Source organism: Lactuca saligna, chromosome 3 (genome assembly GCF_052625555.1).
Source record: "Lactuca saligna cultivar CGN05327 chromosome 3, ASM5262555v1, whole genome shotgun sequence".
NCBI lineage: Eukaryota > Viridiplantae > Streptophyta > Magnoliopsida > Asterales > Asteraceae > Lactuca > Lactuca saligna.
Window position 1 is genome coordinate 8,383,989 of NC_136419.1, and position 12,004 is coordinate 8,395,992.

At 31.1% G+C, this 12,004-nt stretch overlaps 2 protein-coding genes across 4 annotated transcripts; one reads left to right on the plus strand and one right to left on the minus strand.

Moving 5' to 3' along the window:
* Nucleotides 1-1,600: 1,600 nt before the first annotated feature.
* Nucleotides 1,601-4,165, plus strand: LOC145034395 (uncharacterized). Of its 3 annotated transcripts, none has more exons than XM_078982797.1 (7): nucleotides 1,601-1,674; nucleotides 1,883-2,016; nucleotides 2,291-2,385; nucleotides 2,464-2,707; nucleotides 2,786-2,982; nucleotides 3,208-3,395; nucleotides 3,561-4,165. In XM_078982797.1, exons 3-7 carry the CDS (start codon nucleotides 2,291-2,293, stop codon nucleotides 3,845-3,847), a joined length of 1,011 nt encoding a protein of 336 aa, XP_078838923.1. In that variant the 5' UTR covers nucleotides 1,601-1,674; nucleotides 1,883-2,016; the 3' UTR covers nucleotides 3,848-4,165. The 3 variants fall into 3 exon arrangements, with proteins under 3 accessions (XP_078838923.1, XP_078838924.1, XP_078838925.1); XM_078982798.1 differs by having other exon boundaries at nucleotides 1,607-1,674; nucleotides 1,905-2,016; XM_078982799.1 differs by having other exon boundaries at nucleotides 1,618-1,681; nucleotides 1,905-2,016.
* Nucleotides 4,166-5,489: 1,324 nt separating this feature from the next.
* LOC145035174 (uncharacterized) lies at nucleotides 5,490-7,854 on the minus strand. Its single transcript, XM_078983764.1, has 3 exons — nucleotides 6,114-7,854; nucleotides 5,823-6,027; nucleotides 5,490-5,745 (listed from the first exon to the last, which is right to left on the minus strand). The coding sequence occupies exons 1-3, from the start codon at nucleotides 7,852-7,854 to the stop codon at nucleotides 5,490-5,492; spliced, it is 2,202 nt and encodes a 733-aa protein (XP_078839890.1).
* Between the last annotated feature and the right edge of the window lie 4,150 nt (nucleotides 7,855-12,004).

Consider the following 12,004-nt stretch of genomic DNA (forward strand, 5'->3'; position numbering starts at 1 on the left):
GTAAAAATCCCTCCTACAAGGATCAACAATGTTGTCCATGCAACCATAGTGTATAAGTGTTCTATTCTTGGAACTCACTTATAATAATAAACTTTACCCATGCTAGTGAAAAGTTTGCTGTTCTTGTTGACCAAACCCATTAACTTAAGAATATGATTTAATTAAATACGAATCTTGTTGCATTAAGGTTTTTTAAACTCTAACTTTTTTCATATAATTGAAATAACCGGTGGCAAAATTATTTTGATGATGGTGTCGTCTATTACAACGGAATCTATAAAGGCAATTTGAAAAAACAAGTAATAAAGTTTAAGTTTTGAGAGTTTATAATAAAACCCCAAAATAATTGAATAAGTTATTTGTTTATCGTAATTTATTTTCTAAGAGATAAATTATTTGTTAATTACTAATTTATTATTAAACAATTCAATATTTAAGTATTAAAAAAATCCTAATGTTATACTAAAGAGGTGAATATCCAAATTGGTTTTTAGAAAAACTAAAATCCGATCTAGATCCAGTTTAGGAAAAAATCTACTTTAAGGATATCCGATTTGTCAAGTTAGTTAGAATTCCATAATATTTGAAATAAGATATTTTTAACGGCTTTCTGACATCTGATTTAAAACATGGTATCAATCCGATTTTAGACTTAGTATAAAACTTTTGGTTTTATCCGTCACTTCTTTTACATAGTTCAACTTGATATACTATAAGGATTAGGGGGTGTTTGGGATATCTTTTCTAGCCTTAAGTTTTTTTTTATAAAAGATCTTTTTCCAAAAATAAATGTTTAAAATGTGTTTTGATGTAAAAAAGCAAAAATTGCTTTTCAAAAAACACAAAAGCCCTAAAAGTCAGATTTTATGACTTTTAGAATCAACTTCTTTTCCTTTTATCCAAAAGTTGTTTTCAAAAAATCTCTTCTACCTTGAAAATATCTTTTCAATTTTTTTGATTTTTTGAAAAATAAAAAATCAAAAAATTGTTTTTAAAGCAATCCCAAATATCCTCTTACTCTTCTAGGAAATATCAATGAATATCGTAGAAGTGTCTCCTAATTATTTTTTTTAGTACCTCTATGATAGTTCGAGCCACAATCTTCCATAACTACTTTGCATTCGTAGCATGATTACCTGTGAGTTTTCACAGGGGAGAAGTCCAAAAAAATTTTAGATTGTTTCTCATAAATTAATTATTTACATATACCCTAACTCTCGTGTTGCTTCACCTTTGCCTATTTCTAAGACCACCATATCTCTAAAGTCCTTATTGTTCCCTTCTTTAAACTTTTTCAAAGAATCATTGATTCATAAAGATGATAAAACATTGTTATAATATAAACATTACAAAGATACGAACTATGATGTTAGTAGCTTTCATGCATTTGAGATATTCATCTTCCTTTTAAGAAACATTTAGAAAATTAAATGATGTTTATCTTTTTTTTTTTAAGTGTAATTTAAAAATAATGTTTGAAGATATAAACATAAAGGACCAAAAAGGTTTAAGTTCACGGTGATTTGTGTTACAAAACTGCAAGGAGTAGATTGTATATTTGTGGATATATGAAGGACTATTTGCGTAGATAAAAGGAAAACGGAAGTTCATATAATTTTTCTTCGACTCACACACATAGCATTGACGAGGTGAACCAGGCGGAAGTTCCACAAGGTAAACGGTGAAGATCACTTCTTCTATTTCTCAAACTCCGTTTAATGGTTTCTGATCTTTGATTTACAAGCTCCGTCGAGAAAATTTTGCCACTAACCAGCGATTAGTTTCTCGGAATTAGTTTAACTTGCAAATTAGTATCCATACACCATTATCTGCTCTATAATCGCGTTAGTTGATTTACTAATCGACTAGGTATTTACTGCAGTTGCTTTTATGATTCAAATCAGGTGTCAATTTCAGCATCAGATCGAATCGCTCTCCTAAGTCCCAACAACACAACCCACGCCGCCGTTCATTGCCTCACTGCCAACGCTGCCGGACCACCGTTCATCGCTGCAGGTAACAAATCCAAGACTCTAAGTCAACATATAATGAAAGGAAGTGGTTCCAAAAAAGTTTTATTCGATTTGATTTTAGTTGAATCATGAATCAAGCATTCTGTATTAGGTTACTGAGTTTTTTGAACCCAAAATCAACTAGTCGATTCAAACAAAATTGCATTGTCTAAACAATTAAATTGGATTATTCTTGCATTTACATTATTTTCTGCATTAACATTATTATCATATGAATCTTATTCGTTCTAACATGAGTAAAACAATTTTCTGATCAGATGCTAGGTTGCTACCGGATCAGTTTCCTTTTGTCACTTTTTTGTTCCTTGGGTGTTCTTCATGCAAGCATTGGTGATGCTGACCCCTCATATAGGTAAGTAAATCTTGTGTCATCTTCCTTCATATCATCTTTCAAAGGAAAACTTACACATCTTTTTTGTACCAAATCTAGGTCATGCCTAATAAACTGTGAAGAAATTGGATGTGTGGGAGATACATGCCTTCCACACTGCAACATCTCATCTAATGGCACCCCTCTTGATGCTCCTTGGTACATGCAAGAACCTCAATGGGATTGCCAAAGTGATTGTAGGTACCATTGTATGGTAAAAAAGGAGCAAGAACGAGCATCATCTGGTCAAAAACCAGTCAAGTATCATGGAAAATGGCCTTTTAAAAGGGTATTTGGAATTCAGGTAATCTTAACATTTAACACCTCAAATCTGATTCTAAATAACATTTATTGATCTTCAAAAAATAATTTTTTTTCCCAGGAGCCTGCTTCTGTTGCATTTTCTGCTCTGAATTTAGCAATGCACTTTCATGGGTGGCTTTCCTTCTTCATTCTTCTGCATTACAAGCTACCTATGAAACCAGATAAAAAGCCATACTATGATTATGCTGGTCTATGGCATCTATACGGGCTTCTAGCATTGAATTCCTGGTTTTGGAGTGCTGTTTTTCACAGTCGGTGAGTTTATCGGGTTCTCTTTTGGTATGATGGAATCAAATCACAAAGGAATGAAATGATTCCATCCGGAATGCTCCATTCCATTCCTATTTGACAAACAAACAAGATTTCCATTCCATTCCCTCTTTGATTACTGCATACCAAACACTACCTACATGATTGTTTTTCCCAAATATATATATATTAAATAACAAAGTTTTATAAACTTTTTTGTTATGTACACAGAGATGTGGAATTGACAGAAAAGCTAGACTACTATTCTGCAATTGCATTGCTTGGATACTCACTGATTGTATCCATATTAAGAAGCTTCAATGTGAGGCTGGAGGCTGCAAGAGTCATGGTTTCTGCCCCTTTGCTTGCATTTATCACCACCCACATTTTGTACCTCAACAACTACAAACTTGATTATGGTAAGTTTCCAAATTTACCACTTTGACCTGGGTGTTATATCATAGTAATATGTCAATATGATTAATTTGAAAAGATGTCTGAAACTATTATGGCTTGATTGGAAAAAAATAAATCAATAATCACAACATTAATTTTTTGTTTATTTATAAAAATGATATGATCAGGGTGGAACATGAAAGTGTGTGTTACAATGGGAGTTGCACAGCTATTAATATGGGCAATATGGGGTGGAATAAGTGGTCATCCATCACGTGTAAAACTATGGTTTGTGATAGTTTCGGGTGCATTAGCAATGCTTTTAGAAATATATGATTTTCCTCCATACCAAGGATTTATTGATGCACATGCTGTTTGGCATGCTACAACAATCCCACTTACTTACATGTGGTGGAGTTTTATCAAAGATGATGCTCAGCTTCGAACATCTCTTTTACTCAACAAGGTAAAATAATTAAAAAAAAAAAAAAAAAAAAAGTGTCTGAATGGGTAAGGAGTCATACTCATAGGGGCATAGCTATTGAGTTCTTTCTTCTTTGCAGATGTATGTGGTGCCAGATTTTTCTATTTTTTCACATAAACACACTTGTTGATTATATTACGTAATTCATTTGTTGGAGAACAAGAGGAGAGAAGAGGAGAGGATGGGGTTTAACCCTTTTGTGTTGTTTGCATTGTTAAAATTAAACAAGATGTGATTAAAACGATGAAAATGAGTTGGGTAAATCTTAATACTTGGATAATGATGAAGCGCATGATTATGTTTTTAGCATACTGGAGTTTGAAAAGGGAAATGAAATGTTGTTTTCTGAAATGATATAACTGTTCAATCCATACCGATTTAGCCCAGGTTTTAAATAGTTGACCCAATCTGAAATCAATTCCAAAACCAACTCGTTTTCATTAAAAAAAAATCAATTTTATGCACCTCTACATATAAGAACATATGCGGATCCCTAATAGTGGAATTCATTGAGCTACTACTTGAAAGCCATCAATTAACTAAAACTCATATCAAGACTTAATACTTAAACTAAACATAAAACACAAAATTCAATATAATTAAGAGCATAGTTCTTGTAGAACTCTCATTATCTCAACATACTAAAAACCTTATTATAACTCAAATATCCATGCCTTAAAAGCAAATATTTCTTCTTTAAACCATTAAACATGATCATACTTTTATTAGCATCCATAAACATTTGGAATCTGTTACATATGTAGTCGGTCAAAACATCGATTCATACGTTTTCTACCACTATATGGTAAAAAATATTCAATTTGTGTTTGGTGTAGTTGCATATATCAAGATGAAAGTCTTAGATCGAGAAACATGTGGTTTTGATTTGTGATTGTGATGAGAAACACATGTAGTAGATATGTAAATTGGGAGGCGGTGATTGTGTGAAACATCAATCACCTTTGATCATTGGGAATAACAACGTACTTTAGGATAAAAATATATTTTAATTTAAACGTTGTTGCAAAAATATCCCCACGTATACATATAAATGATAAACAAATAAAAGTTCAACTCATAGACTAAATACAAAAATAAATAAAATTCTACTCCAACAATTTATAGAGATAGATAACTAAGATGGTGTTTGTTTTTATTTTGCAAAAGTTCTTCCTAACCTCATATGTCTGCACCACACAAACTTTTGGTACAACACGTTATTTATTTTTTAGAAGATTACAGACTTAAAAATGTATACGTGTCATCTTGTTGGCACAAATCTAAACCTATGTCTTCTAACCAATGTTTTAAAACCCGGGTTTTTAGTTGACCCGGTGTGAAGACCGGTTCACGGGTCAACCGGTTCAACCGCCGGGTCAACCCGGTTTATGGCATTTTTTTTATTTTCATATATTTTTGCTTTCCTCCACACTACATAGACATATAATACCAATAATTTGATGTCAACAAAGTTTAATCTAAACACAAAAAACAATCTTAACACAACAAACAACTACATAGAGTATTAATAATATGTTATAGATCAATCTTAACACAACAAACAACATAAAGTATAAATAACAAAAGAAAACATAGTTCTAGACAAATCCAAACACGTTACGACCAAACCAAATCATGGATCTTGAGAAATTGGAGTATTATAAGCATCGATCTCGCGGTCACTTAATAACTGAAATTCACTATCAACTTCATGATCAACATGGTCACCTTGTGATTCAGAAGCCGGTTCATGCTCTTGCTCATCAAGCATATTTTCCAAATCATCATAATTAAGTTCTCCTTCCCGCTCTTCTTCAACCACCCAAAATCCCGTCTTATCAATATTTTCATAGTCAACAGGATCGTAAGACCTCATATCAACCTTCAATCTACAAAAACATTCAAAAAAATCTCAAATATAACTTGGTCATTTTATAGCATAGTATATCTTAGCAAGTTACCATACCTATTTTGTAAACGCAAGTTGTAATGAACAAATACAAGATCATTTAGCCTTTGATGTTCCAATCTATTCCTCCGTTTCGTGTGAATCCTTTCAAATACACTCCAGTTACGTTCGCAACCGGAAGAAGATGCCGTTTGACTTAATATTCTAATAGCAAACTTTTGCAAAACCGGAATATCTCCGCCAAATAACTTCCACCACTCATCTACAAATGATATAGTCAGCAAAAAAAATATATTAGAAAATACAATATTTTATATATAATAATGACACATTAAGTTTAAATCATACCTGGACGAGTAAGATTACGAGAAGCAACGGCACTAGATCTACCAAAGGTACCTTCAGCATCACGAAACCTCCCTAAATTCAAGGTAATATTTAACACGTCATCACCTTTAAAAGTCTTCTCAACCATTTCAAGAACGCCTTGAAACACCTCATTCTTCTTACAAAGATTTGCATGATCATATTGGAAAACAGGATTCAACCAATAAGCCGCACAATAAATACTTTTTCTTAACATCCTATCCCAACGGCTATCAATTATGTTAGTGTAAGGCCTATATAATTCCTTCTTCTTCTTAAATAATTCCTTAATCCCTCTTCTTGCCCGACGCATTCCCTCGTAAACATAACCATTTGCAGGTTTTTCATCCGAATCACACAACCGCAAAAGCTTTAACAAAGGAGTCATCACTTTCACTGTAATCAAACAATTCTTCCAAAAGATTTCATTCAAGACAATCTGTTTACATTCAACCGCATTTCCCACTTTCAACATCTTCTTAAACTCATTAGATATGACCATTGCTTGTAAATCTTCTTTATGGTCATACAAACTTTGCAATGCTATGAACACGGTACCAAACCGAGTAGCACCTGGACGGATAATTTCTTTCCAACCGGGTCTTTTTCTTAACCAATTCAACGGCCACTTATGATTATAAACAAAAATAGTAACCCTCGATGCAAGATTGACCAAACTTTTCACATTATCCAATTCTGAAAGATCCTTTAATACAAGATTAAGACAATGCGCTGCACATGGAGACCAAGTAATAGAAGGATATCTTTCACATAACTTAGTACCAGCAAGCTTGTAATTAGCAGCATTATCAGTTACCATTTGAACCACATTTTTTTCTCCTACCATTTCAACAATCTCAGCAAACAAATTACACAAATTTGTAGCATTGCTCTCTATATCAGATGCATCAACAGATTTAAGAAATGATATCCCTTTCGGACAATAAACCAAGAAATTAATCAAATGTCGTTGTGAAACATCCCTCCACCCATCACTCATAATTGTGCAACCTGTATCAACCCATTGACTTCTTAACGAATCAATTATCAATGAAACTGACTTTTTTGCATCTGTCAATAAATTAACCCTCAGAGCATGATAATTAGGTGCTTTGTACCCATAACCAATGCTTGCTATTTTATCTACCATAAGTTGAAAAAAAGGAGAGTTGCAAGCATTCATAGGTATGCATGCATCATAAAACCACATAGCAATAGCTAAATCCACATCATGTATTTTTGCCTTACTTTGCATTGCAGATTTAATAGTGGGTTGGGAAGGATCATTTATACCTTTTGTAAAAAATGGATGCAAGTTTGAAGTAGATTTCCTTTTACCCTTTTTCACAGTTGACATTTCTATTTCCTCCATCTCTTCATCATCATCCAAGATAGTAACACTAGTGGTGCGTTTTTCTTTTTCTTTTTGGGCAGTCTCTTTCAACTTTCCTTGCATTGTAAACCGCACTTCTGGACTAACTTTTGGACATGATGCTACCTCACCTTTAATACCAGCAAGATGTTTCTTAACCCTGTTTATTCCACCACCACCTATAACTTTTTGACAAAAGTTACATATCCATGCCTTTTTCCCCTTCTCATCAACGACTTGAGTAACATGTTCCCATGCTATATCCGTCTTTGTTCGTACATTTGATTGAACCGAAGAATGGGATTGAGCTTGAGATTGTGCTTGCGATGGTTGTTCTTCCCTTGATTCCATATCTAACTGGATTGAAAAGTAATTTTATAATCAATAAACATATGTCAATTGGATCCTAATTTCATAATCTACATAATCAAAACCTTGAAACAATGACCAATTAACAATAAATGAAAAGTAAATAACCAAATTTGTCACAAAATCTTGAAACAATGATAATTAACAATATATGAACTGTAATTGATTTCACATGTAATTGATAATTAAGAATAAATAAACTAACAAAATCTATCACCTGCAATTGATAATTAACAATAAATGAACTGTAAGTTCACCTGATTTCAAAGTCAATTAGAGAGAAAATAAAACAAATCTAGTCAATTACAGCTAATCAAAAAAAAAGTCACTGCATTAGGAGTCCTAGACCTGGATGAGGCGATTTCTCCAAAGTGTGTAATTAACGAGAGATTGTAGAACTAGATATTACAGTGGTTACCAAGGTCTTAAAACGCAAAGCTTGTAGAAGATGTTTATATATTTACCAAATTGCCCCTGATAGGCGCTATATGGACCTTGTATGGTTACAGATATCATTAAAAATGGTGGTAAAGAGTTTCAGACGCTAAAACCTTGTGATTTGATCTTTATTCTGATACAGATATCATTAAAAATGGTGGTAAAAAATTACCTTACATATATTAATGAGTTTTCAAAATAAAATTTATCATCCAAAATATAAGGCTTGTAAATGTAGGAAATGACATTGCTCTTGTATAGAATGTGGTCATGTGATAGCAACAAAGAAATCATTGGGTTAGCAATTGATTAGCAATAGCAGCAAAAAAAAAAAAGTCACCGTCGATGTAGCACTGTAGCAGCAAAAAAAAAAAGAAAAAAGAACAGAAAGGAAATCGGAAGTTGATTTAGCAGCAAAAAGAAAAAAGAAAAGAAAGGAATGAACTCACCTGGAGGCGGCTGGAGAAGATTGCAAGTCGCCGGAGAGTGAAGTCGATCGAGAATGAAGTCGCCGGAGAATGGAGGCGACTTGCTGCGTCGCCGGTGATTGGAGGTGATCTTGTTTGCGACGTGCTATTTTGTTTCCAGAGAAGAACGAAGACGGAAGTTATTTTGTGGCCTGGAGGCTAGAGCGATACAAGATAGCAAATAATTAAGCCAGCCCTAATAAACCGGTCCAACCCGGTTTTTACCGGTTCACAATACCCGGTTCAACCGCGGGTCATGATAAACCCGGCCGGTTCGATCCGGTCGGTATTTTTGCAAAAACCCGGTCTTGATTAACCCGTCTTCTATCCCGGGTCACGGTCCAACCGGTTCAACCGGCCGGGTCGACCCGGGTTTTAAAACATTGCTTCTAACCTCTCATAACTTCTTCTTGCCACTTCAACTATATATATATATATATATATATATATATATATATATATATATATATATATATATATATATATATATATATATATATATATATATATATATATATATATATTACTTTAATCATTTTTAGTGAAATATTTTATAGTTTTCTTAATTTTTGTACTAACTTAGTTTTTTTAATGAGTTTTTTTAAATATATTATTTTTTATATTATTATTTTTACAATTATTTATTTATATTTGTTTTTATGTATATTTATTTATAAATTTTTACGTAATTACAAATTGATTTTTTTAGAAATATGTTTTCTATTATTTTACATATATTACCTTTTCATAAGTTTTTTACAACTTTTTTTATGAAGTTTTTGACAAAATTAGTTTTGTAGAAACTTCTCTACATGTATTTTTATATCTTCTTATTTCTCCATTAATGAATTAGTGTTCTTTTAGAATTTTTTTAATCATTGATTTATTTTTATGATTTATCCACTTATTTTTCATCTTTTTGCATACTCATTTCCATTAAAGTTCCAAAAATATATGAATTTTCTTTTTTTATTTTTTTTTTATTTTTTATTATTCGTCATAACAATATTGTCAAACTTTTTTTTTGATTAGTGGACTAACTATAATTAGTTATATATAATTTAGTGGAGGTTGATACATAAAAAAATAAGGATGAGTTTATTTATATTTCAATTTATTTTAACAGTCTACAAATATTAAAATACAAACAACATTATTTATGCATATTACATACGTTTGATGCATCTCTTATTCTATAGATGAGTTATGATCTGCAAACTACATGTCTTTTACATTTTAAAAAACAAACAACACATAAGACTCCAAATACTTCTCCCCATGTTACCTATCATATACTCTTGCTTATGTATTCCGTAGACACATAAAAAAATAGTATGTTGTACTAAAAAACATGGTGATCACCATAGGGTTACGAATCTTATAATATTTAAATTTTGAAATATTTAAGATGACTATTTATGATTAATAACACATTTAAAACAGTTAAAACATATGGTATGAAAATCGTGCAATCGGTAAAATGCACACATTAATTCCACCCTTCTAAGTCTCTTCCTCTTAATCACAAACTTATAAATGTTCAATCAATTCAAATAATTAATCTAAACCATTATTTGATAACAACTAATTAATTGACTTGTACCATACACATTGCATGTTGTACCAATCCAAGCGGCATAAGAATCGAAACGGGTATGCACCTAATGGTCCGGTCCACGATCTATTGATACTCCCAAACGAGTTCTGGTTCCAGGTTCAATCCGATGCAAATGGTCACCATGTTATCCCTAAAGAATAAGATTGCTATTTTATGAGTATCTAGATTACATACTACTTTTGGTAAAACGAAAGCTCTTATACTTAAAGTTTGTAAAATACAATTGACGAAAGGGAAAATAAGTTGGGTTGTTCCAAACCGGTTTCAAATCGGATTCCAACTAGCTCCTACAAGTTTAGATTAATTTTCGTTGAAATCTAATTTCAATCCATACCGATTTATCCCATGTTTTAAATAGTTGACCCAATCTGAAATCAATTCCAAAACCAACTCGTTTTCATTAAAAAAAAAAAAAAAATCAATTTTATGCACCTCCACATGTAAGAACATAAGCAGCAGATCACTAATAGTGGAATTCAATGAGCTACTACTCCAAAGCCATCAATTAACTAAAACTCATATCAAGACTTAATACTTAAACTAAACATAGGAACACAAAATTCAATATAATTAAAAGCATAATCCTCGTAGAACTCTCATTATCTCAACACACTAAAAACCTTGTTATAACTCAAATATCCATACCCTAAAAGCAAATATTTTTTCTTTAAACCATTAAGCATGATCATACTTTTATAAGCATACATAAGCATTTGGAATCCGTTAGATATTTATTCGGTCAAAGCATCGATGCATTCATTTTCTATCACTATATGGTAAAAAAAATATTCAAATTGTGTTTGGTGTAGTTGCATATATCAAGATGAAAGTCAAAGACAATTAGATTGAGAAATATATGGTTTTGATTTGTGATTGTTATGGGAAACACAAATAGTAGATATATAAATTGGAGGCATCAATTGTGTGAAACATCAATAATGTACTCTAAGTAAAAAAAACATTTTAATGTAAATGTTGTTTAAAAAATGTCTATACTCATACATATAAACATATAAACGATAAACAAAAAAAAAAGTTCTACTCATAGACTAAATACAAAAATAAATGAATTTCTACTCCAACAATTTATAGAGATAGATAACTAAGATGTTTGTTTTTATTTTGCAAAAGTTATTCCTAACCTCATTCGTTTGCACCACACAAACTTTTGATCCAACAGACAGTTTATTTTTTAGAAAACTGCAGATCTAAAAAAATATATGTGTCATCTTTTGGTGGAAATTTAGAACAATGACTTCTAACCTCTCCTAACTTTTTACCACTTCAACTATATATATATATATATATATATATATATATATATATATATATATATATATATATATATATATATATATATATATATAACCTTATTTTTATTTTTTATAATTACTTTAATCATTTTTAGTGAAAACTTTTATAACTTTGTTAATTCTTTTTACTAACTTAGTTTTTTAATGAGATTTTTTTAATTATATTATTTTTTATGTTATTATTTTTAAATTTATTTATTTATATTTGTTTTTATGTTATTTATAAATTTCTACGTATTTACAATTTTTTTAAATAGTTTTTTTTAAAATTTTTATTTTACATATATTACCTTTTC

Bases quoted from the DNA above. Each gene is read 5' to 3' on its own strand.
- LOC145034395 (XM_078982797.1), top strand. From the start codon at position 2,291: ATGCTAGGTTGCTACCGGATCAGTTTCCTTTTGTCACTTTTTTGTTCC. The intron at 2,708-2,785 runs GTAATCTTAACA...TTTTTTTCCCAG, and splicing joins AAAGGGTATTTGGAATTCAG to GAGCCTGCTTCTGTTGCATT. The intron at 2,983-3,207 runs GTGAGTTTATCG...TTATGTACACAG, and splicing joins AGTGCTGTTTTTCACAGTCG to AGATGTGGAATTGACAGAAA.
- LOC145035174 (XM_078983764.1), bottom strand. From the start codon at position 7,854: ATGGAATCAAGGGAAGAACAACCATCGCAAGCACAATCTCAAGCTCAA. The intron at 6,028-6,113 runs GTATGATTTAAA...TATCATTTGTAG, and splicing joins TCGTAATCTTACTCGTCCAG to ATGAGTGGTGGAAGTTATTT. The intron at 5,746-5,822 runs GTATGGTAACTT...ATGTTTTTGTAG, and splicing joins AACTTGCGTTTACAAAATAG to ATTGAAGGTTGATATGAGGT.